Source organism: Choristoneura fumiferana, chromosome 12 (genome assembly GCF_025370935.1).
Source record: "Choristoneura fumiferana chromosome 12, NRCan_CFum_1, whole genome shotgun sequence".
Lineage (NCBI taxonomy): Eukaryota > Metazoa > Arthropoda > Insecta > Lepidoptera > Tortricidae > Choristoneura > Choristoneura fumiferana.
Window position 1 is genome coordinate 21,101,828 of NC_133483.1, and position 26,982 is coordinate 21,128,809.

A 26,982-nucleotide genomic window follows, 5' to 3' on the forward strand; every position below is an offset into this window, starting at 1 on the left:
AATGGTAGAGTACTTATACGCTTCATACCTTGGTCTTTAATCTTTAATCAGTTAAAGATCTGATTAATCCATTACATTACATTATTATATTAACTATACAATCAAATATTAAAAGTGAACGATGATTACATGAATTGTGACTAATAATTATACTAATACATATATTTTACCTGAGTTCCACTAACAAAAGTACGAGTATCCATAGTATTCATAGTGCAAGCTTTGCTTGGTTTGCGTCACATTGTCATGTATACATTAGTTTAGTTTATTAAGACCTTTGTAATTTTACTGTAATTTGCAATAAAGAATTTGATTAATCGATTGATTAAAAACGCAGTCAAAACTTCTGCCGACTTAAAACCTAATAGACATTTCTTTACGGGCAATAGAGGTGCATTACAATGAGATTTTCTGAAATTCCCAAGGATTATTATTAATCCACGCCAATGTGCGATATAACTAGAGATAATTTAGAGTTAAGAAACGCAAAAATTACAATTTTACTTCGCCTCTTTCACTATCAAAACAAACCATAGCTAGATCAAAAGGTCATACCACCCTCAATCACAATCGACTAATTATCCCGCGGGATAAAACCGAGTCGCGTGCCGATCGACTATTTCGGTGAAGGCGGGGGCTGAGTGTACTGAGTCACTGCACGGCTGGTAGTCGCGAGCGGGCCGCCGTCGCGCGATCACGTCCTGAGGACGAGAATTGCGGCGATGGAGCGATGAATTGCGCGCGCGCGGCGTACTGGGCCCTCCTTTGCCTCGCCGCAAGCACCCTCGCTGCGCCCAGACGCCTGTACTGCGAGCGGGCGGACGTCGCCTGGCGTGCCTACCGCGCCCCAGCGGCTTTTGAGGCTCGCATCCAATCCATATCCAAAGACGCAGCCACCGTCCAGATCAAGCGCGTCCTCCGCCAACAAGGACACTGGCCGCGAGAGGACTCTGTCATACGACTGAAACTACCCACCCAAGATCCGCGCGAGTGCACCGGACGATTTGAAGTCCCGTTAAAAAATAGGAGGAACTACATCGTTTTCGCCGAACGCCACGGCCACCAAGCCGTGGCTTTGGGACCACCGTTGAAAAGAACGGGGAAACTGCTGAGGAGGATACGAGCTGTCTACAAGCCGGGCTACAGTGAGTGCTAGTGTATATAGTGTACTTTACATGTGACGAGGATACGGGGTGTCCAAGAGGTGATAGGGTAAGTGCGTCAACCTCAATTACTTTCATCATTCATTTGTCCTAACACGCGTTGGACACCCAGTAGAATCGTCGCGTGTTCAGTTGAGATTTAAACTGATTACGTCACATCGGATCCTGAACACATGCTCTTAAGTAAACTGTTTTGAATTCTCATACATTTGCACGTTTCATCAAGAAGTAGCTTCTATATAGTATACTTCTGTATATGTAGTGGCTTTCAAGCTAAAAATTAACTGCAAATCTAAAAATGTTTCCCAAAATCTACACTTGTCTAGAATTTATTTACATTTTCCTAAACTTCTTTCATTTCTTCTTTCACTACAAAAATATATAAAAATTAAACTTTTCATCGAGGAATTATATATTAAAATATCAACTGTATGTTTAAAAAAACCTTCTAAAAATCTAGACATTTTTTTTTATAATTTGGTCATCTTTACAAAGGTTTGTTTCCATTATAACAATATGAAACAGTGCCTTAGAGGTTAGTCGCCCGCTGTTGGCAGGTGTATTCGTCAAACAAGTGACTATTACATTACCATTTTAGGTCGACTGCTCGCAAGCGGTCCCTTATTAATTCACCCTCCTTAGCCACGGTTGGATAAGGAAACAAAACACGTTATATTAATAGATAAGGTTAATTTGAGAGAGTTCTAATGGTCTTAATGGTTTAAGCTGTCTTGAACTTAAAATGAGTCCGTTCGTACGCTCGCTGGATATGCTACTATTAAGAAAACTATTTTGAACAAACTTCACCATGAAAAAAAGTTAACTCTTTTCTCTTTTCTCCTTTTTCTATCAACATCTTGGCAAACAATTTGAGCTACGCCAAGGAAATATTTAAATACATGGCTTTTCAACTTGAGAGCACCTCGTGCCTTTAACTCTGCAGTCAAAGCCGCTAATTCTGTTAATTCTCAAAGATCTGGATATCCACGATACCTACAGGCTGTGCCTGGTGTGGAATCACTGCTTCTCTTGTATCGTTGAATTTCATTTTTATGGTCAACAAATAAACTTCTTACCATTATTTATTATTATTTACCTACCATTACCATCGCTGGTCAACATTCAATAAAAAGGTCCTGTCTAAACTGATATTGAAAACATCAGTGGAGTGCACGCATTTAAGACGAGCTTGGACAGGTCGCAACTAGAGCGTGTCGTGACATCACGTCATTGGGTCTCGGATCATCAGCTCCGATGTCATTGTGCAATACTAAGTTCGAGGAAACAATGATAAATCATCAAGGTTACATCGGAATATAGACAGGAGTAATTAAAAGGGAGCATTATTGTTTAAATCTGCTTTCGCCCAGTATTCAAAGTATGAATGTAGATTTTGGGTCTCTTTTTCAGACCAAGTCATTGTCATTAATAGCCTATAGCAGTCCCCTGCTGTACATAAGCCTCTCCCAATGAGTGCCATTGCGCCCTGTCCTCAACTTGACGCAGACTATCTTTTGTTCAATTATAATTATAACATCACTCTCTAGCTTTCTTTTTCTTTCTCTTTCTTGGGGTATCGCTCCCGTGCAGTAATATAAAATTGGCCAGTTCTCTATTCCTCGGGTATACAAAAAACCTTTCCGTACTTTTATGATCCTTAAGGAACATTCTTGCCAATTTTCTTCAAAGTTGTCACATTTTTATTGATATAGTTTGTGCCAAATATATCCAAACCGTACCTACACTGTATGATGAAATTTGTATCATCATTAATTCCTCGTCAAAGTAGAGTCAAAGCTCCTATTACCGTGGCAACAGCAAGAAACTCCGTAATGAAGCTTTATATTAATCTCAATCATTACTCACACCAAAGATGAGGTTCACGAAAACAATTTCAGCGTTTAACAAACCGTTTTTCTCCATTATACTGAAGTTAATATCACTTTCACTTGTTTTGATAACACATACCATTCCGACAAGTGATTGGCAAACGTACGCGAAAGATTCCAAACAATAACAGACGTAGTAATTTTCCAAGTATTGAAAATTTGTTTAAGAATTCCGTAAAACTGAGTGATAAATTTTGTAGCCGTGAACTGTTACTATATAATTTAAAAGAAACTACTGTAGCAGATGTTGTATTATAACAAAATAATACTTTTCATTTAGTTCAGTTTCGTTTAAGTGAAGGTGACTAAATATTGAAATGAAGTGAAGTGAAATTCATAATGTTTTTTCTTATAATATAATTTTCGTTGAAAAGATTTGTTAGACGAACACTTTGATCGTGTAATCTACAGATTAGTTTAGATTTCGTTTTACTTATAAGAAATCTGTGAAGCTGACAAAGCCCGAGAAAATTGCATTTCATTAAATGATCAATCAGTATGTATTTTTTCCATAATTCTTTACAAAAAAAATGTAGTTTTAGTCGTAACCGTTAATAACAATGATATTACAAATTAATCATTACCCGCTCAATTAAAATTCAGGGTTGTTTCTAAATTTCCATGGGTTTCCCGAAAATGACAATGTGCTCTTCACTGAAGTAAAGTTATGAGAAGCACTCGTGCCAAGTTTCATTCATCGAAACTAGGCAGTTAAAATTTTGGAAATTCATCCTGACCCCCATGGGAATATCGGGATCCAAGTAATCGGGATCTAAGTGTTATTCAAAATACAGCAAATTTCATTAAAATCTATCCAGTCGTTTAAGCGTCAAGGTGTAACAAACACACGCACGCACGCACCCATTGTCTCTATTAAATAGTTCCGCATTTATAATATTGATATATCTATGATTGATATAAGTCTAAGTGCATAGTTTATGGTCAGAAAGAAATTAAAAAGTTAAAAAGATTGCAGGCGCGCTAGCTCGACAATAATTTATTATTGTAGTCTCAAACTTTTTAAAAAGTGAAAACGGCCATGGAAAATGTTGGCACAAGTCGTAGGTATAAGCCAACTCAAATGGCTGCTAGCAGTTATTTTGTTGGAACTCCAGACTTTTTTTATTATATCTGAAACAGCTTGTGATGTTTTCGGTGGAAAAAAACACCTGCTGTTTTTTTATAATGAAAAAAAGGCGGAAAAGCACGAAAATTTTTATTGAAATAAAATTAAATGTCATAATATATTTTGTTGCAAAAAGGTTTATTCTAATTTAGTTTTTTTTCCTTCGCCATTTTTGAGAAAAGCTTTATATTAGTCTCGGCTGGAATAGCATTTACTGGCTTCGTATTAGTTAAACGGTCTCGCAAGCTCGTCCGTTTAATTCTCATACTCAGCCAGCAATTGCCTGTTTCCAGGCCACGAAAAATAATCTACTATTAATGTCTTTTACTAACTTTCGGGATTTGCAAGTTTCTCTCATCCTCAATCCTCTATCATCTAAGAAGTAAGTTGTTTAAGTGCTGAAGCTTAATTATTTAATAAAGCATCAGCAGCCATCAGCATGTTCTCGAGATAATCTCAAGTGTTAACAATTCGACTCATCATCTTGGCACTTGCCTTTGGCTCTGGCGCCGTTTGCGCTGCATGTTTATCTCTCTGGATATCATCTGTCTTGCTCTCGTTAATGCTTTTCCTAATATTTTTCATTTCTGAAATGTTATTGATAGGGTCGTTGCTATGATTGGATAACAGTTTGCATTTCAATCTTATGCTTTGTAGTTTATAATTTCTTGATAGAAAATTACTTCTTCTAGTTGCATATCTACATATCTGGATCTAAAAGTTGTGACTATAGAAGCATTAATCTTAGTTTACAATTTAGCACATCTAACATGAGTGTAGGTTTCGTCTTCTCTAGGTATTAAGGCTTTAATTGTGATCTACTTTATTTATTAAAACCATCAACAAGTTACTTTGGTGCTTGTTGAGAAGTGCAAAACTGCACACGCGTGGGGTTACATCTAGAGATGGGTAAATCCGGATCTGAAGATTCAAAAGAGTCAGATCCTTAAGCGGATCCGAATCCCTTATTGAGTCATTTCAAATCTCATCGACTCCGAGGAGTTACTAATCGGCGATTCAGCACTCACTTCACTTTGGTTCAATCACGTCGGATCGGATCGGATATGTGCCGTCCCGTTCACACTAAAGTATTTATTACAAGAGGAAGAAAGATAGCATGGTACCAATTTCAGAGCCGTTCCCCGGAGCCGGTTCGCCAGTAGTAAGTATATCCGAAGTGACTCACAGAATCAAAGGAGTCATTAGGACGAATCGGTATTTCAGTACCTCGGTACCGAACCGATCCGGATTGGCCATAGACAAACTAATAACCGCTCAGAAGAACCGGAGTCAATAAAGGAGTCGGAGTCGATAAGCTGATTCGGTACCAACATCGGAGCTGGATTTAGTGAATCAGAAGTCGAGATTACCCATGTCTAGTTACATCGTTAACTACGGCATTTTATGTGGGATTGTTTGTATTGTTTCCTTGGAAATTGATTTATTAGCTTTAGTTTTATTACTTTAATAAATTGCCACCGGCAACTCTAGACTTAGTGATAATCACGATTCGCACGCATCCATACTTTCCAAATGTCACTAAATTATTTGTAACACCATTCAGTGCACGTCATTTATCGTTTTTTTTATCCGTTTTATCTGTAATTTATGTTTATGATAATTATAAAAACATTCCTTGACAATCGATCGGTGTGAAACGTACAGCTCCTACAGTTGACTACTATATCAAATTGAGTACCTAAGATGCCTTATTTGATTATAATGCTTTATAATTCATTGATAAATTTGAGTGTTGCCAATTGCTGTTATTCAAAATTATTACTAGGTACGAAAAATCAGCCAGCAGTTTGTTATAAAATAAATCTAGCTTATTTGAACAAATAACAAAATTTCATGGGACACTTGACACTAATTGACCTAGTCCCAAACTAAGCAAAGCTTGTACTATGGATACTAGGTAACGGATAAATAAACATAATTATATAGATAAATACATACTTAAATACCTATTAAACATCCAAGACCCGAGAACAAAATATTCGTATTATTCATACAAATATCAGCCCCGGCCGGGAATCGAACCCGGGACCTCAAGTTTCGTAGTCAGGTTCTCTAACCACTTGGCCATCCGGTCGTCATTCATCGTTAGTCATCATTTTAGAAGATTTTAGAATAATTTTACTTGTAAATAAATCCCTGTAAAATAATCTTTGGTATTTTGATTCAAGATACAGTCAGGGTTCTGACGCGGTTTACTTTGAACATCCATCAATATATTATATCATTTGTCTGTCACAATTAAAAGTCCAAGAATTTATTTATAGGGTTTTCAGTCTAAACATATCAACTGCTGAAATATGCTTGATTAATTTTAGGAAACTTTGCGTTATTTTCTTCACTCTTTACAACACTATACTATTAGGTAGGTATTAATAATTTTAGAGCTGTATACTCGGCCCTTGAAATACCTACATTTAAATTAGGTATAGCTATAAAATTGTTCATAATACTTCTGGAAAAAAATAAGAAAACCTTTCTACGTAAAAACATCCTAAAAAAGTTAGTAAGACCTCTTTGACTACAATCACAACAACATATCGAAAATACAAACTAAAACGTAGATGCACAGAAAAACCAGAAAAAGAGACCAGCGCTGGGAATCAAACCTTCAGTTTGTATTTTCGATATGGATTTTACGGAATGACTGTAAAAGTAACAAAATTTGGAGTTGATATAAATACAAAAATACTCCAAAAACCAATCTTATCACAACAACCATCTTCAAAAAATTTCGGCGATTCTCTCGACAATGTTATAATTATAACATGTTGTCAGTTATCACCAGATAATTACGTTCGTTCGGGAACTAAAAACAAAAAAATATTACCTGATTATGCTTTATATCCATTTAATGTTAATTCAATCTCTTAATATATCATATCTATTTTTTTAGCAACTTTAAGGTATACAACTAAACAGACAGACAGACAAAAAACTACGAATTTTAGCAGAATTTTCAAAGAGACCGTACAAGTCTGATAAAAAAAATCGACCATATATTTTTCTGATACGCATATACACATGTTGTATCAATACTCATAGGATATACATACTCTACCATACAACACATACCAGTAGGCACTTACCCACTTCTGTCACGTTTCAGCTCCAATTTTGGCCAGCTAGGTAATTAGCTCGTACTACTCAGGAGTCAATGACCGCTGCGATACTAAAATTCAAGGTTGGATATTATTTATCAATGAAATATTTGATGTCCATTATTACTTCTGATAGCGAAGGCTGTAAATTGCGTAATTTATGAGAAAAAATCGTAGTAATTTTGCAAACCATTTTGCAAACTTAACATTTATATTACAAATACTCTCTTTTCTCATTCTTTCTTAACTTCTAAGTCTAACGGTCTCTTCTAAATTAAATATCCAAAAGTTTACTGGGCGAGGTATGTAATAAGTAATAATTTATATAATTTACACTGAACTTACTCATCAGAGAAACTTTTTAGTTAATTTAATCTATGACTGCGTATATATTCGCATAATTTTTGGCATAATTTTTGTTAGTCATGACTTGTTCCCCCCGAAACCATTCATTTTTTAGAAATGTCACTTTAGAACTCGAAAGATTAGGTTTGTTTTATATCAATTCTAAACAAATAATGGATTCCGAAAAAAAAATATTATTAAGTAAGTACAAACAATATATTATTATGACAAAATGCTACATTATAACTTGAAATAATTATGCCAGCCGACAAGGACCCGTAATCAACATATTGATTTATGTTAGATTAGGTTTATATTATAATATAACAGTCCTGTAAAGTTGTCAAATGTATTAGTAAATTTTATTATATCAAATAATCCCTATGTAATTCGTCCATTACTATTTACAAACTTTATACCCATTTTAAAAGAACAGATTGATTTTTATCTTACCTATTGATATTTTTGATGAAGGGACGATTGAACGCGTATGCAAAGTCAAAGTTAAAGTCAAAATACCTTTATTCAATTTAGGCTATAACAAGCACTTATGAATGTCAAAAAAATATCTGCCACCGGTTCGGAAAAACCTCTGTTGAGAAGAATCCCGCAAGAAACTCAACGAGGAATATTTTTTTTAAACAGATTTATAATATTATTAAATGATATCTATACATCACAAGTATTATTTATTTATTTATGCAAAGGATTAGTCTAACATTACGCCATTTGCGCCAGACTCCCAGGTGTGGGAATCAAGAGTGGGACACTGTAATAAGCCAGTAAAATGTATACTTTTAGATTTTCCATTGAAACCGAACATAAAATCACCTGCATTAATATCTGCCACAGCGGAGCGTGCATAAATATCTGACACGTCCTCTCGGCCCTAGAAATAGAGTCGTATCAGATAATTATACACGCTTGTTGTGTCAGATATTGGTGCTGGTGACTGTACAAAAGAAACAACACAGAACACTTTCCTCTAAAACGAATCGTCCAGCCAATACGCCCATAAGCGACTCCGCATCCAACATTGAAACCTTCTAGAATATTCTTAAATTCCTTAAACACTTATACAATTACAGTAATATCTTTTAATTTTTGATGCGCCGTTACGCCTTGGCAGGCCACCATTATTCTTTCCCCGCTCCGCTGGTTATACTGTCCTATTAAATATTAACATATATGAATTATACTTAGCGTTTTATTTCAAGTTATTTATAAAAAACGCAGTGCACTTGGGCTAATCAAGAAAAGAAATCCTACTCATATATAAATGCGAGATTTTGTGCGTGTTCTCTTTAACGCTAAAACTATTTTTTTTTAATTCGACTGCATGGAAAACGACCAAGTGGGTCTCCTGATGGTAAGAGATCACCACCGCCCATAGAAACCTGCAACACCAGGGGATTGCAGATGCGTTGCCAACGTAGAGGCCTAAGATGGAATACCTCAAGTGCCAGTAATTTCACCGGCTGTCTTACTTTCCATGCCGAAACACACAGTGCAAGCACTGCTGCTTCACGGCAGAATTAGCGATCAAGATGGTGGTAGCAATCCGGGTGAACCTTGCACTATTGGAGACTTTTGGATAAAATGTGGCATATTATAATGTTCAAAATATTCGTGATTTTCACTCATTATAACCTCGTTATAACACACGAGTAATATTTACCTCAAGATCGAGGAGGAGGCGGACGAGGTAAATACACTTATAACACCCCTCTTTTAGCGTCGGGGGTTGAAAATTACCAAGTGCGGGTAGTTCGTGATACGAGTGCCGGTACTATTAGTGATCAAGTGCGGGTAGTGCGAAGGACTCGCGCTGCTAGGCAGACTTGACACCCCACACTTCAGTCTACTCGTGACCACGGCCACGGTAATGTGGTCGAAACGTCGAGGTAAATATTACTCGTTTGTTTTAGCGTGATAAGTCCTGTCTGGGTATTTTGTTTAAAGAAGGAAAGTTTAAAACGTTATATTATAAACCCAACCTGCTGAAAATATGAATTATATTAAAAATACCTTTTCCTCAGGAAGTTCATTGAACCTTCGCCATATTATTTCAAAGTTGACTTTATTTGTATCACACTTAATTATCGCTCATTAAAACTTGAGATACTTACGGCTTAATGGCTTTAGCGGGTTACCCAGCCCAGATCAGCATAAATCATTACAGACGGTCATAAATGAGACATATTATTTTATGGGTATGATTTTATTGATCACCTAAAAAATGCATTTTCGGCGACCTCTTAAATAATATTTTTTCCTAAAATTAGATCTGTCACCTAAATTGAATTACCAAATAATGTTAAAACAGTTACCTAAATATTACTTATTTAAAATTACTTGGAAATAATATTTTATTGATCATCAAATAATTATATTGGTTTCCAAAATAATAGATGTGAAACTTAAACTGGATCACCAAACAATATAGAAATGGCTACCTAAAAATTAATTATCATCACTGGAAAATAAGTAATATTGATCATCAAATAATTGAACTGAAATTTTAAGATAATGATATACCTACCAGGAATGAAATAATAATAAAAATATAATAAGAATAAATAAAAAAATAAAAAAATATCCTGTCACAAATTACAACCACTGACCCAACCCAAACTAAGCAAAGTTTGTGCTATGGGTGCTAAACAATGGGTAGACATACATACATATATACTTAAATATATACAAACATCCAAGATTCAAGTACAAAAATTTGTACTCATCATACAATTATTAGCAAAAAATGTTCGGTTCTGGCACTTCGCCGACCGCTGCCGCGGCACGCTCGCTTCGCTCGCTCGGCTCGCGCACTGAGGCTAACGTTCTACCTAACACTCCTCCTCGCTTCGCTCGTCGTCGTACCTAACCAGACCTGCCTTAGTAGAATAGGTAGAAACATCGATTTAAGAAACTGATCTATTTATTAGGTGACAGATCTATTATTTTGGTGATCGAATTTTGATAATCAAACTATAATTTAGGATACAGGTTTACATTAATCTGATGACTCATACCTACTTAGAAACATTTTTGAATAATTTGATGACAAATATATTTCTTAGGGATAATTTCAGTGACAGAAAATATAGTTCCCTAATTTTATTATACCTATGCCATATGTGGAGACAGTTTCCGAAATCCATGTAAATAACGCCGAAAAGCTTTTGTATCGGTAAGGTTGCGGTGCCTGTTCTAGCAGTTGACAGCGAGATGCATACGCTCTCTATTTATATGCATTTACCTACTTCTATTATTAATAGCACACCGGTTCTTAAACTTTTTATAGTAACGGAACCTTTTTTTAAAAGTCTCTGAACTAACGTCGTTCAGTTTGACGAGTACTATGTTTTAGTTATGTGCTCCTGTTAAAGGCCCCACTCGGTATAGGTACTATTTTTTTTTACAGATTATAGTACTTAAGTGAGCATTTTCCGTAAGCCAATTATCATTAGGATATAGTGAACAAGGCAAATTATTCACATAGATTGTGTACTTACTCGTTAAGTGTCATGATAGTTTTTAATAACTAATCGTACCCTAATATTTTTTTAAACTCTTACATTTAAACGGAATTCACAAGTCTAAGATAATGTAAAATCGATCACGCGGTTCTAAATATTTGAATCGACAGAAGAATTGGCAAACTAAAAACTCGACGTGTAATAAGATTTTTCTAAAGTAAATAGAGTTTACATTGACAATTATCACTAATACAATATGAACTGATTATGTTTGGAATATATTATTACTGGAGGTTACCCACGGCTTCGCTCGCGTAAACTATTCGTTCTGGTAGTTACAATTGAATTTCTGGTATTTTACGAAATTCCCCTGGGAAGTCCCAAAATTTCAAGATTTTATCCTTATCCCGTGGGAATATCGGAATAAAAAGTAGCCTGTGTTATTCCAGAAGTCCAGCTACCTTACCAAATTTCATGAGTCTAAGCCCAGCGGTTGTTATTTTGAGATTTTATCCCTATCCTGTGGGAATATCGGGATAAAAAGTATCCTTTGTTTTAATTCAAGTTATAGACTAACTTTTTGCCAAACTTCATCGAAATCCGTCCAGCTGTTTCAGCGTGAAGATGTAACAAACATACTCACTCGCTCACTCACTCACTCACAAACCACAAACTTTTTTCATTTATAATATTAGTAGGATTATTATTACACACAAATCACATTCGCATTAATATTAGTTCGGATTATTTAATTGGTTATAGAGTACACCCAATTTTATTAAAATTTTCTCAGTGTCCAGCATTGGATCTCGATTCAAACAGCGATTTTCGTCCGCTGCAACTGTCAAAGCACCCTGTCACCATACATCGGGTACTGATTAGGGAATGCAATTACCGGCCAAATCTGATTACCGGTAAATTACCGACTAAAGTAAGCCAGTACCGGTTAACCGGTAAATTACCGGTTTTAGGTTTATTGATTCTAAAACTTGTAAATTTTGTGAAATTGTGAACATTTTTAAGTGATATGATAAGACTATGCTCTGCTAATCAATTAAATGAAGAATAATTTGAAAATAGTTAAGAATTTAAAAGTTACAAGACTAACAACACAATAATAAGATCAAAATCATACTAAACTCGCTCAAAGTTGTGTGTGAGAAAGTGTTAATTCTAGTTATTAATTCTTCTTCTTCTTAAATTAAGAGCTACGCTCTTGTCGGTGGAGTAATCGCCACTCCGCACGGTCTTCGGCCAGCTGTTTGACTTCCTGATACGACACAGCACTCAGTTTCTCCTTCACCTGGTCAAAATAGGTCAATCTTGGTCTTCCTCTGCTTCGTCTTCCTTCTACTTTTCCTTCCAGCAGGCTCAAAAAGAAATTGTCGTGTCATATCAAGTGTCCTATCTTATTTCCCCTTCTGCAATTTATTATGGTCTCCAGTAAGATTCTTTTATTAGTTAGGTATTAATTACATATTGTGTATTAAATAACACAAGGAATTGCCCTTATTTTAACATTTTAATTGTTTTTAATAATCAACAACTCATCATCATCATTCTACTGTTGGACATAGGCCTCCCACATAGACCTATAGACCTAGAGTTGCTTCGGTTGGAAGCGGTCTGCATCCAACGTGTATCCGCGGCTTTAATCAGGTCATCCATCACGTTGGTGGTCGTCCTATGCTGTGCTTGCCGAGTCAGGACTACGCAGTCTTTACTCGTGAACTTTTCGGCTCCAAGGGCCATCTGTTCTCCATGATATATGTTCCCATATTGACACTTCAACAAGCTAATTTGCTTGGCTACGTACGTTGGTGACCCTCGTTCTTCTAAATATCTTTTCATTTCTGATTCGATGCCGTAGATAAACCCCAAGCATAGCTCTCTCTCCATACATAGCTCGCTGAGTAACCCAGAGTCTATTTATAAGGCCTATAATATGAAGCACCACGTCTCGCATCGATATGTCATCAATGGCAACATATGCTGGTTAAAGACATTGCGGAGTATCCCAACGCTACCCATCTTATTGTTAGTTGGATTCGACGATCCACCTCCTTCTTGAAGTTGGACTTATCTAATTGGACGGTTTGTCCTAAGTATACATTTGCGTCAACAACAGGCACCACACGGACATTCGACATGACCTTCGTCTTGTTCAAGTTCATATTGAGGCCCACCCGTTAGGGGACTCGGTTGAGGCCTTCGAGCCTCGTGCTGAGTTCCTCCATCGACTTTGTCATTACCACGATATGGTCGGCAAACCGAAGTTAAGTGATGTTTTCGCTGTTTACATTGATGCCTATTCCTTTCTATTCCAGAAGCTCAAGGCGTCTTCCAAAGCGGCAGTAAACAGTTTCGGAGATATGACATCTCCCTGTCTAGTCTAACGACTCTTTTAGAAGGATTTGCCTTCAAACTCTGTTCCTGGGGGCTACTACAAAGTTCGGAAATCGAAGTTCGTATCGGACCGTCACTCTCACTCTCATATTAAATAATATAAGCGTCAGCGGGACGGCAAGATATGAAGTTCGAATTCGCACTTCTTAGTATAGGGCTGGAGGCTACGGAACCGCAGGAGAGACTCAAGCACCGCTCATGCTTCGACCGAATTTTCTCTTCGTCCACAGTGCTAGGCATAGCGGCAGGTTATACATATTCTTCCGTTTTTTGTCTGACTTAGCCGCTATGTTATGTATGCATGTGGTCTATGTTATCACCCTTCTTGATAAACAACACCACCACGCTCTAGTTCCATGCTTCTGGCGTTGTACCTTTAAGGAAGACGGACTAGGAAGGAGCCTCTAAAGCCTAGAACCTTTAAGAACCGGTGATCCACTCGCCTTCAAAAGCTCTGACGTAATTCCGACCTCTCCTGGCACCTTGTTGTTCTTAAGCTGTTTATGGGCCATTTTAGGGTGTATTTATGTTTTATTATTAATTTACTTATATTGTAAGGAGTATTTCTAGACAGCGGTGTGAAAAATCGACATATTTCAATGAATTTTTGATATATTCCTATTTCGGTAAAAAACCGTTTTAGGTTTGATTTACCGGTAATTTACCGGCCCATTAAACATGCCGGTTTACCGTAAACCGGTTAACCGGTTAACCGGTTTGCATTCCCTAGTACTGATCGACCACAATGGTGGGACCCCAGCAATGGCCTTGCGATTAACGCGTACATCCTACTCGAGCGTTACTCCCTGCGCCAGAGTCGATTGTTGGGCCAAATGTATTTATAAATCCATTTTAATACTTTAAATGCGAAAATGACCCTATTTCTATGTTATACTTAACCCGGTTTGAATCCCCGGGAAGGCCATAGAATAGTTTTTGTCCCAGAAATCATCCCCTGAGTGGGCGAAAAGGGAGGTAGGAACTTCTAAGTCATGGAAATTACTGATATAATTAGGTTTACTCCAGAATAAATCTTTACGGGATTTTTATTAATTAAAATATGACATGCATTGCTTTCGGTTAGGATTATTTCATAAAACAATCCTATTCAGTTTACTTCTCGAATAAATCGAATATGGTATTTGTAATTTTTTTATATTTCTTATAAATTAAAACTACAATGCCTGGTATCGAATAAAGAAACCGTTTTAAAGCTACCTTAACAAATAACAAAGTTATAAAGGTTTGAAATTCAAGATTAGACAAAGAAAGGCATACTTACATGTGACGTCACACGCAAGTATCGCCATACTTGCTTCGTAGAGAAAAGCGTTTGAGAAAGAGGCAGGTATATTTAAAAAATCACTATAAATCCAATATTTAACCGATTTAAGTTTTCTGTTCGCTAAACACTCTGTATATCTATATTTTCATATTAACATAGCAAATTCAGGAGTTTTCAAATACCGTATTATAATATAGATAATAATAATAGTATTACACATTCTAATAATCTTTCTCTCTGGGGTAACCGTGCCAATGAGGGTTTCCGTGACAGGCTGCAGGGCTACTACGCAACTCGAAACTCGAAGTTCGGGTCGTGCGGTCCCTCTGACACTTACACTATTTAATACGAGAGCGAGAGGGACGGTACGATACGAACTTCGAGTTTCGTAGTAGCCCTGCTGGTTGGCGCTAGTATCGTTTGGTAACATTTGTGATTGGTTATAGCTAAATGAACCAATCGCAAGCAAGAGCTCTCGATACTAACGCCATCTAGCGATATTTTAAAGTGCAACCGGCGAAGCCCTTTGAATAACTCGATGACTTTATAGAATAGTGTTATTGTTTCTATTAAGATTTTTATTGAGTGCGTAAATATTAGTCAGACACTACAAACACAATTTCCTTAGTACCTTTGTTTCTTTTTTTTTTATTCTAAAAACACCAATGAAAAGCGTCGACAAATTTGACTATCACAAAAGCTTGAAGTTTCAACAAGCGAAAATGTTTTTATCAAAACATACTCGTACACAAATCAATTATTCAGACTAACAACACATTTCATATTATAATTAGGTATATTATACGTATCAAAACGATGCTCTACGATTCTATAATAACCGACTTGTGCTCTGCTTGGGTGCTCATACGACCTTTTTTAATGCTCGAGGCATCTTAAAATACATAAACTAATTCCGTAGTTCGATATAAAAACGTCGCGGCGGCGGAATATTTTATGTTAAAGTTTAATCTGTCACATAACGTCGTCTAGGTATTCCCGTAACTCCCAAATAGACGAGATGTCTGCGAAGTCTCGCGCTTTTTCTTAGGGTTCCGTAGGTTACCACCGGGTTAAACTCAGTTTAGTCTAGATGGTCTGTACTGTACCAGTACACTTCGTATGCTCATTCTCATTAGTCGCAGTCTCATTAGGCTCTGCCTAATAAATTTTTTTGGAAGGAAATCGTTCGGGAAACTTCGTGACATCTTCTCGTCTAAAATTACACAGTGCCTCAAGACTAAACTCTTCAAGCTCTCAACTAGTGTGTGTTCAGTTGCCAGTGACATGGCGTGTCGTAGTCCTTAACAATTGGCGTCTTTGAGAGACTCAAAGTCTGCACTTTGCAACGAGCTATATGGAGAGAGCTATGCTCGGAGTTTTTTTATATGCTTCGCATAATGCATTTAACCAAACGAGGAAGCGGAATTACATATGGGTAATGCGTAAGGATCGACATTATGTTCGGAGTTTCTTTGCCTGATAGAGTCCGGAATATGGAAGTACGCCGAAAAACTAAGTCGTCAACATATCGAATTATAATCATGCAAGTTGAAGGTAGTAACTAATAATTAATCTGTGGTTGAAGTGGCAATGGGCGGGCCACGTCGCTCGAAGATCGCACATAAATTTTGTAAAACTTAGAGATACGAACCTTGTCTTTGTCTTATTTGTTATTGGTTCATTATAATTTCCTTTTACTAGCTAATTAATAAGATATGCAGTTTACATGTGTAAATTTTGTAGGCTACCGTGAGAATGAGTTTGGAATTTTTAGAGATTCCACAAATATTTTTTAGTATAGTAACCGAGATTTCTTAAAGGACTTTTAAGATGGTTTAGTTTTAACATATCTTTTTCGATTTCTGCGCCTTAAAAGAAAAAAAAAATGTTCACTGTCACAATTGTATCTAACACTCCTTACTCATTCACTCTACCACTCTATGCTGCATAGCTAATCTTCCGGAACCTACATTGTCAGTAAAAATGACCACATAGTTGACACTTTTTTATGAGAAACTTAACAATTATGTAGAACTAGCTTTTGCCCGCGGCTCCGCCCGCGTGGTATTCGGTTATGGCGCGCTGTTCCCTCGAGAACTGTGCATTTTGCCCGGGATAAAAAGTAGCCTATGTCGCTCTCGGGCCCATAAACTATCTCTATGCCAAAAATCAGTCGCTCCGTTACGGCGTGAAAGACGGACAAACACACAGACACACAAACATACAAACACACTTTCGCATTTATTATATTAGTATAGATTTTAGCACTTGTAACTTTTGTATAGGAAGCATGTCTTTCTCACGTGCCGGAGATAAACCCAGTTGAATGCACTAACACTACCTTTATGATAAGTCTGTGGTCCACAGTATAGCTTGTCCCGCGGGTGGGCGCTAATGCCTTCTGATTACCGCTCTACCGCAGCGCGTATCAATCTTGATCACTCACTGATTTATATTGTGACCAACGAGTTTTTGCGTACAATTAGCTCGTCCTCTCATCTCATTGCGAGGACTGTCTGATTCGATTTTCGAATGATAATTATGTTAAAATTATGTTGTCTTTATGACAAGTTATGATATTTTATCAAAATAATAAATTGAAAATGTTTTTACGTACAAATTTTGTGACAGATAATTCACAAAATACTAATTTTTGAGTTCCTTGGGCAGCTGACAATCTCAGCCTATATAGGTACGTCCCACTTTTGGGCTCTGGCCTCCTCTCAGAATAAGATGGTTGGACCGTTTTTCCACGCACAGCCAATGCAGATTATGAACTACATAATCAGAATTTTTTTCACAGGTTATGTAGATTTCCTCGCGATGTTTTCTTCACCGTAAAGCTCGAGGTAAATTTCAAAACCAATTTCGCACATGAATTTCGAAAAACTTAAAGGTGTGGCAAAAACCAACTTTGACTATTTTATTTTAGTGAACGACATTCCTTCATAAAGGGTTGTTCACATAAACACCTGAGTCGGACTATGACTTACCTCAAGATATTAACGAACGCGTTAATGATAACCTGCGCCTGCGTTGCGTAACGCGCATATTTCGACGCAAATGTCGAGGACGGGCGTGTTAAGTTACGAGCGGGTAGCGGTTTGTTATGCCGTGTCCTTACCCTATAATGATTTAGATGGCAATTCTCAGTCATAATTAGTATCACCCAGGAATTTGTCGCGACTGTAGTCACAAGTGAACTCGTAAATTAACATTTAAGTAACAAGTCCTTTTGAAAAGGTACTTCTCATCTACTATGTACTTTCATATAACAAACAACAAAAAGTTGGAAAACCTACGACTTTGTCACTACAAGATTCAATATCTCAAAAACGGCTAAAACGGTTTTGATGAAACATGTCTTTAAGAACTATCGCTACAAACCCTGATTTCAATTGAAAAAAATTGCATTCAAATCGGTCCACTCGTTTAAGCGCTATGGTGCCACAGACAGACACACATAGCGGTCAAACTTATAACACCCTTCCTTTTGCGTCGGAGGTTAAAAAAGATAAAACAGGAGATATACAAACAAGTTGTTTCAAAATAATCCCAACTGACGTAATCAAACACAGTTTTTTTTTTGCATCCATTACCAAATTACTATCGTTTCATTTACTTTATCTTAGTGTTAAAACGTGACATGCGATACAATAGACAAATCTCTTATCATCATCATAATCATATCAGTCGTAGGACGTCCACCATTAATAATAATAATAATAAATTCATTTATTTCGGGCAACTTGGCCCATACAGTAAATACCTTACAGACTAACATACATATTTATAATCAATATTTAAAACTAATTTGACACAGGCCATTGGACATAGGCCTCCCACATGGACCTCAAGTTGCTTTGGTTGGAAGCGGCCCGCACCTAGAATCCGCGGCTTAACCAGGTCATCCGTCCATCTCGCTGTTGGACGTCGTACGCTTGCCGATCCGCACTTCGTGTATCGCTCGACTCCCGTCACTTGCGCTTTACCCAAAAAACTCAGATACGTATGACATTTAGAAACAAGGGGCGGGTCAGTAGCAATGGCGACCGAAAAATTATGTCGAAGAAAGTCGCGACGGCCCCGATGGCGGTGAATGTCACGTTGATTAACGTGTGGGCAATCAGGGACTTGGTTCCAAGAAGCGCTCACACTTTAGCTGCCACTGGGCACCAGCCTTTAGCGACGCATCATCATCCCAGCCTAAATACGTCCCACTGCTGGGCACAGGCCTCCTCTCAGAACAAGAGGGCTTGGGCCATAGTTCCCACGCGGGCCCAGTGCGGATTGGGAACTTCGCACGCACCATTGAATCGCTTCGCAGGTTTGTGCAGGTTTCCTCACGATGTTTTCCTTCACCGCAAAGCTTGTGGTAAATTTCAAATGTGCGCACATGAATTTCGTTAAACTTAGAGGTGCGAGCCGGGGTTTGAACCCACGACCCTCTGCTTGAGAGGCGATAGGTCAAACCACTAGGCCACCACGGCTTAGCGACGCATGAAGCATTACATTTAGCAGCTAGATAGACTAGTGTACTGAAAAAAAAATAGGACTGTCTATTAGTTAGGTAAAATCAAAGGGGTAGCTGTAAATTTAGATTAGAATAATGTGTATTTATATTTATATTTGTGTACTTCTAAGTTTTTTAGGGTTCCGTGCCTCAAAAGGAAAAAACGGAACCCTTATAGGATCACTTTTTGTCCGTCTGTCTGTCTGTCTGTCAAGACCCTTTTTCTCGGGAACGCGTAGAGGTATCAAGCTGAAATGTATATCAAATACTGAGGTCTACTGTCCCTTGGAGCTGTGAAAAAATCAAACTTCTAAGCCAACGCAATCAAAAGATGCAGCCGTTTATGCTGCAAATTTCCGCAAATTTTCGAAACTCGCAAGGGAATCAAAACCTACAGGGTACTTCCCGTGAACTCAGAATCTTGAAATTTGGTATGAAGGTAGCTATTATAAAACAATCATCTAGAAAAGTCTGAAAATCTTGATTTTTTAATGTCTGTCTGTAAATATCAATGACCAATATAATCTGACCCCACACTGCGTACATTTTGCTTAAGAGTAGGGCTCTGCATACACTGGATGTAATAAATCACTCGGAAAAAGCGAGAAATATCTTCTAGACACGATCACCGTTTACCTACATACCTATAAATGTGTACGGAACCCTCGGTGCGCTAGTCCGACTCGCACTTGCCCGGTGTTTTATACAATGTAGGCTTGCGTTTGGCCACGCAATCACGTCTGATGGAAAGAGGATGAGGCCTACGAGTTTAGTAAGATTTGTATTTACATTTACAATGTTTTAGAACACTACCCTTTTGCTTAACAAAAATATTCACTCCACGCTACCGCATTACCTAAGCTAAATAATTAGGTAGTTTAGTGTATACAACGCACGTAAAGATGAGCGCCGGCGTCGGTCCTTATTGGATGATCGGATTATCAAGAATAGCAAATTAAGGCCACTCTGATGATGTAGAGATAGAAAAAGCAGGCGGTAAGGAAAATAATGAAAACATTCTCGTGTGAGAAGTGAGAAGAGAAAGAGCGAGGGTTGTGTTCTTGATCGTATGTATATATACATACGTACGCCCAAAAAAAACACACACACACACACACACACACACATCACGCAAACAATGTACATAAGTACGTATATATATATGTCTATTTTTTGGTCCTTTATGTAGCCTAAACGCTGTTCAATTTTTAAACATGGAAAGTGATAAATTATGGAGGGTGATGTTTTTTATAGTAAGTATCATGTATAACTATCAAATGAAAGCTAATAGTTAGCCCATTCTAAATTTACCTATGTTGTAACACTTTTAAGCTACGGTGCGTGGTCACAGCAAAAAAACACAATCATAAATTTTGAGGTTTACATTTGCATGAAAACATTTTGTGAAAAAAAAAACCTTCGTTGTGTAAAGTTTTTCGAACCCGAAGTTTTATATTAATGTATGCTTTAACGAATAATTCACTTTTCGCCATCCTTGCTTTGCTCTGCGTAACTTTTATATCTTACGCAACAGAAGTGTTTCGAACTGAAATATTATTTTAGGATTTCACAGACTGAACGGCTGCATTCAGACGACAAAGTCAAAATCCACCTTGCGCGTCCGCATCCAAAGTTCAGTTTGCAATGGGTTACAACGTTGTGCTTATGTCATTTTGTGCATGCGCACGCGTCACGTGTCGCGTATCACTCATCAAGCCGCTTCCTTATGGACAATAATAAAGGAAAAAGTGTAGAAACACGGTTTTGTATCGCGTTTTGGGAGGGAATTCGGTGTTTTGGGTGTTTGATGTGCTAAAGATTATTTTATGAGAAAAAACGAAAAACTCGCACTGAATGATCCATGCAAATTTAAAAACAATCACAAAATAAGTTGATATTTCTATGAAAATAAACTTATTTTCTGGTTATCAGTAATTTTGTAATTTTTTTTTTTTTTTTTGTTGTCAGACCATATGCTTTGCCCAGTTTCATACTTGCATGTCAGCGGGAAAAATCGTATAGGTTTTTATTCCCATTAATTTAGCATGATAATACACTTTTAAATACATGTGTATCCTCTGATCGTGTAAACTTATGAAAAATAAACTATATATATGAATGAATGAAACATTCATATGGCTGTTCGATCAGGCTCAGTTCGCTAAGCACTCACTGGGCTGTCCTGAATTATATTTATAACATACTGTTTTAAAAGCATTTATAACATCCAAATTTCTTAAAAACAGTTTCTACCAAAAAAATATTCTATCAAACGTTACATGCTGTAAAATTATTTCGATCATCCCGGCACCTCCACTTCACGATTGTTAATCAAGCATTCTGTCTCTACCCTATTACTACTACTAGAGTAAGATGGCGAGCACTTACTACGATGGAGGCAATCCGTGTAGATTATTTTGTGCGTGCTCTCAATTCATGGTAGGCTACAGTGGTAGTAATAATCGTTAGTGCTGCGTATATGGCCTCTGCTAGTTTTTACCCTGTGTCACAAATACCACTGTCGGTCGGAACTCCGTTACTGCCACAGAACTAAAAACAAAAGGAATAGAAACGTCACAAAATCTAAAACACATAGCTAAAAAGCCATGCCATTGTTATGTAAATTGTTCAAAAAACGTAACATGGTGATAAATTAACCATAAAAATATAGTGACTGTTACCAAGGCCATGGTTTATTTGTTCTTTTGTGCAGCATTAAGTCTAGAAACACTCAATGAAATTAACTTATTCAATGAAGCCGACTTCGATAAAGCAGCAAAAATCAGCAATGTCACTTCGAGAGATAATTTTTGCAGCCAACAAAGTCTGTTATTGTTTACACACAAAATACTATTTACAATGTCTACATATCACAATTTTTATTTATTTACGAAAGCCGAACGATATGGCACCAATATCACATCCACAGAAAATTCAAGAGTGCCACTGGCTTTTTTACGTGCGAAAGCGCGTGGCAAAGGACTTGCGCCAATCAGCCACCGACAGACAGCCAACAAAAAATCAAATTCAAATAATTGTTTTCATCCAGAATGCTTGCACAGGGTGGTGATTTCATAAGGATATATCATTAATGAGTACTGTAGTCTACTAAAATCTATGAAAACACGAAATAAAGTGTGTTCAGTGACAGCGGGAGAGGCAAAAAAGTAGCGATATTGATGGAAGGAAACTGCTGAAGCTTTATTATACAAATTTATCAAGACTACAGTGGGAAAATGTTAGCATTGTGTTGTGGAAAAATCAAGAATACCTACAATTTCCCGTTTTAAATTCAGACTGGTACCAAATTAAACATACTTGGCTTAAAGGACGCAATTTCAAGCTATAAAATCTTTAAAAAAAAATGCCGATATCATTTCTATCACTCTTATTACTAGTTCTGTGGTTACAACTACCCTACATAGTTTACAAAACATCACTATCAATAAAATATAAACCTTATTTCTCGAGCAAGAAGACTCGGTTAAGTTGTAAATTAAATTTTGTTTCTGTAAAGTTGTTCGTGCGGTCGGTTAAAGGATTTTGAACTTTGTGTTGCAAGTAATAGGGTATTTAAGAATGTTGGTCCTTTTGTCGTTAGTATGAACTTGTCACGAGTTTACGTATTAGGGGAGGAATAAATCAGTTTACTTTGATGTATCATTTTTTATTACAGATTTAACCTTACGTGACTTAATTTATAAATAACTAAACCTATACATCATCATCTCAGCCGTAGGACGTCCACTGTTGGATATAGGCCTCCCCCATAGACCTCCAGTTGCGTTGAAGCGGCCTGCGTCCATCGTGAACCCGCGGCTAACACCAAAGTATTACATGCAATGTAATTATTGTTATATACTTTTTTTACAATTTGTATGATCAAAAAGTTATTAAAATATCTTCACAATTCGCGTCGGAGTCGCGTGATAATATTACGCCCCAAGCCCTCTCATTGGAAGAGGAGGCCCGTGCCCCGTAAAGGGTGGGACGTATATTATAGGCCAAAATGATCACGATGAAAAAAATATAGTTACAATATAAAAGAAACTCACACGCAGCTTTATTAATAAAATGTTTTTTTACAAGCTTCTATTTTTTTGTACGGAAAGTTCCCGTCCGTCCCACTAGTCCCATTGAGTAGTCCCATCATGGGACTACTGAGACGATTTTGTCCCAGTAGTCCTCACCAAAAATTCACTAGCAATAAAATCAAAACAAACAAACCACGTTCGAACAAAAGCTATTAAAACTTTCCTAACCAACAAAACTATTCCGCGTAACCATATAGGTATATTCACGATGACGCGTGCCGTGGTTCTTATTACAATGTCATTAATGGCTAATTTTGACAAAATCACGCATCTTCGTGGATGGCACTAGGTATAATATGCAACAATATGGCACAATATTGTAGGAACATTGTATATCGTCATTGTTGTCATGTGATAAGTAAACTGTTTGCAGCGTTTCTCACGAAGCAGATAAGGCAATGAAAAAGAACATGCAAGGAATTGCAGTTATGCATAATAAAGCAAAAACAATACAATGTTAAAATACAATGTTAGTGAGACAGGGAAATGGTTTATTATGTGTTAGTGAGAATACAGAGTTGTATAGTTTCTTCGAGACCTACATGGAATTTGGTAAATTAGGCAGTTCATTTTGTCATCAATCATCATCTCATATTACGTATGTATATAAAAGTCAAAGATTGACTGTCAGATTTCCCTTGAAGGGATAAGTTCACCTTTTCATGTAACTCCTCATCATCATCATCATCAGGCGAACGACATACACTGCTGAACAAAGGTCTCCTCCTTAGAACGCCACAATGAACGACAAATCGCCACTTGCATTGCGTTGCCCGCAACTCTCACGATGTCGTCAGTCCATTTATTAGGAGGACTGCCAACCGTTCGTAGTCGCTGCTCGAGGATTTTTCTCCACCAACACTTATCTGTTTTTAGAGCAATTTGGCCCGCCCTGTATCTCAACGTTGAGTATTCGTCCGACATCATCGTGAATAATACTTAACATTATTGATGATCATTTAGGTATTGGAGCGTTCCCGAGCATAGAGCAATATTTGTTTCTATGCTTGATTCATTCGCTGTTCAGTTCGACAATTTTAAAAACGGCGAATGGTCGAAATCTGTTACAAGTGCTCAAGTTCAGCACCTAAAGAGTTTACATACTATACAACCTACTACCGGTAGTGATAATATCTAGTGGAGCAGCTCATTGCTGGCGCTGTGCGCGTGCGCCGTCCTAATACGTAAGCTCGGCCTCGGCATGCACCTTGGACCAAGTCACAAGATACCGGCAAATACGTAACGAGCGGCATAGCTGAGGCACGAAATTTTGTAAACTTAGCCCTACCCGAAATGGCTCCAGTTGCTTCGTTTGGAAGCAGCTTGCATCTACCGTGAACCCGCGATTTTAACCAGAGGGGCTACTACAATGAAATTCGAAAATCGAAATTCGTATCGTACCGTCCCTCTCAATCTCGTCTTAAATAATATAAGCATCAGCGGGACGGCAAGATACAAAGTTCGAATTTTGCACTTCATAGTAAAGGGCCAGGTCATCCGTCCATCTCGTTGGTGGGCGTCCAAGGATGAAGATCACGGTTTAATGTTTGGGAATTCTTTTTGGAATTTAGTGAAATGCTGGAATCCCAATTCTATTGCCAGTCATAATGGCTCTAGTGAACGAAGCCGCGAGTTTTTTTTGTCAGTGGAAGCATATTACACTTCCATTGAACGTACTCGTAGACCTTATACTCATATTTTGTTTTTGAAACAATGAGTTTCTGCCAACTTTCTTGCGGATTGCAGCTCATTCTTCTTGGCAATCATTAGTCGACATCGTTGCACTTTAAAGACGTCCCGTTAACAGTTGCTCTATCGTAGCGTCAATTTCGCAGCATTCTTATCCTCTCTCCTCTAACACTTTTTCGTTCTCGGGACAAGTGGTGACCCGCTACAGTTTGTGACTTGGAACATACGAAATGTCAATCGATTCAGCGAATATCGCTATGACATTAACACATTAATCTCAAACTTGTAAAAGGACTTGGCACGGAATGAGGGAAAAAGATATTTATTGTTCAAATTATAATACAATTTTATATTTAAATCCTTTGGTTTCAAAGGAATTATGGTCAAGCCAAGTTCGGAATACTTGTCTTAAGTGAACAATGTAATTTTCAACCTCGGCGCAAAAAAGGGATGTTGCAAGCTTGATGCCAATGTATGTCTGTCTGTTTTTTTTTTATTCGACTAGATGGCAAACGAACAAGTGGATCTCCTGATGGTAAGAGATCACCACCGCCCATAAACATCTGCAACACCAGGGGTATTGCACCTCAAGTGCCAGTAATTTCACCGGCTGTCTTACTCTCCACGCCGAAACACAACAGTACAAGCAGTTGCTTCACGGCAGGATTAGCGAGCAAGATGGTGGTAGCAATCCGGGCGGACCTTGCACAAGGTCCTACCACCTGCAGAAGATGTCTATGGTATCGTAGTGTAACGTCCAAGACTCGAGAACAAACATTTTTATATTCATACAAATATCTGGTCTCTTCATAGTCAGGCTCGCGTAAACACACAACGATAGGGAAGTGTTATACATTTGACGCCAATGGCTAACTGTCTAATTTGTTGAATCAGCCGTTATTTTGCGGAGATCCATATCAACAAACAAAAACAATTACTTTGATAACTCGAAGCAAAGCAAAAAGCAAAGAGGGTGAGCAAAGTATTTATGTATGTATGTATGTAAACTCTTTATTGCACATAGAAATAAAATACAAAGAAATACAAATACACAGAAAGGAGAGCAAAGGCGAGCTTATCCCTAAGAAGGGATCTCTTCCAGCTAACCTAGTTAAGAGAAGACAATAATTATTTATTAGTTATTTTGATTTTTGTTCGTCCAACTGTCTGTCTGTCTGTGGCATCAGGCCCCTCTTCCCCGCTGGGCACACTGGGCACGTGCCCAGGGACCCGCGATGGATTGGAGCCCCCTAGTCCCTACTCTATTAGCAAACGATAACCTATAGCTAATCAACTCTCGCCTGAAAATTAGGCTTACCGACTGCAGCATGTTGTGCCCAGGGCCTCTAATAGGTGAAAGACAGTCCTGGTAACATCGTCGCTCTCAAGCAGATGGATCGATTTGTCATTGACCGTTTCCTTGTGGTGTAGCTCTTAGCTATGTTTGATATAAATCGATTCAGCCGTTTGAACTTTGAAATCACAATTACTGGGGTCTTTAACTTTTCTAATTATCACACGGAGCATGCTATGCAAAGACCAAGTCGCCGGTAACGCCTAGTTAATAACATTTAGCTATAATTAATAACATAACACAACAACAACAAAATACAATTAATAACTATTGATAACAGCGCCATCTAACGGGACATTGCTCATGAGCTAACCAGGAGCATACCCCTTAATTGTATAAAATACGCGTATAAATTCACCACATCGTAAATAATGGCGGATGTACGCACGACTATCAAATAGCAAATTTAATACCGTGTATTTGTTTGCTAATTCTAACGTAGGGCTAAATATTTAGTCTGGCTCAGTCCGTCTAGACTTGCTTTTATGTTAGGAAGTTCAAATGAAAGCATATTAATAAT

At 37.6% G+C, this 26,982-nt stretch overlaps 1 protein-coding gene across 2 annotated transcripts in view; it reads left to right on the top strand.

Moving 5' to 3' along the window:
- Positions 1–668: 668 nt before the first annotated feature.
- vn (membrane-bound neuregulin protein vein) overlaps positions 669–26,982 on the top strand; it is a 126,090-nt gene continuing 99,776 nt past the window's right edge. For both annotated transcript variants that reach the window (XM_074095695.1, XM_074095694.1), the window contains exon 1: positions 669–1,145. In XM_074095695.1, the coding sequence (XP_073951796.1) occupies positions 731–1,145 (415 nt within the window). In that variant the 5' untranslated portion in view covers positions 669–730. The remainder of the gene's footprint in view (positions 1,146–26,982) is intronic.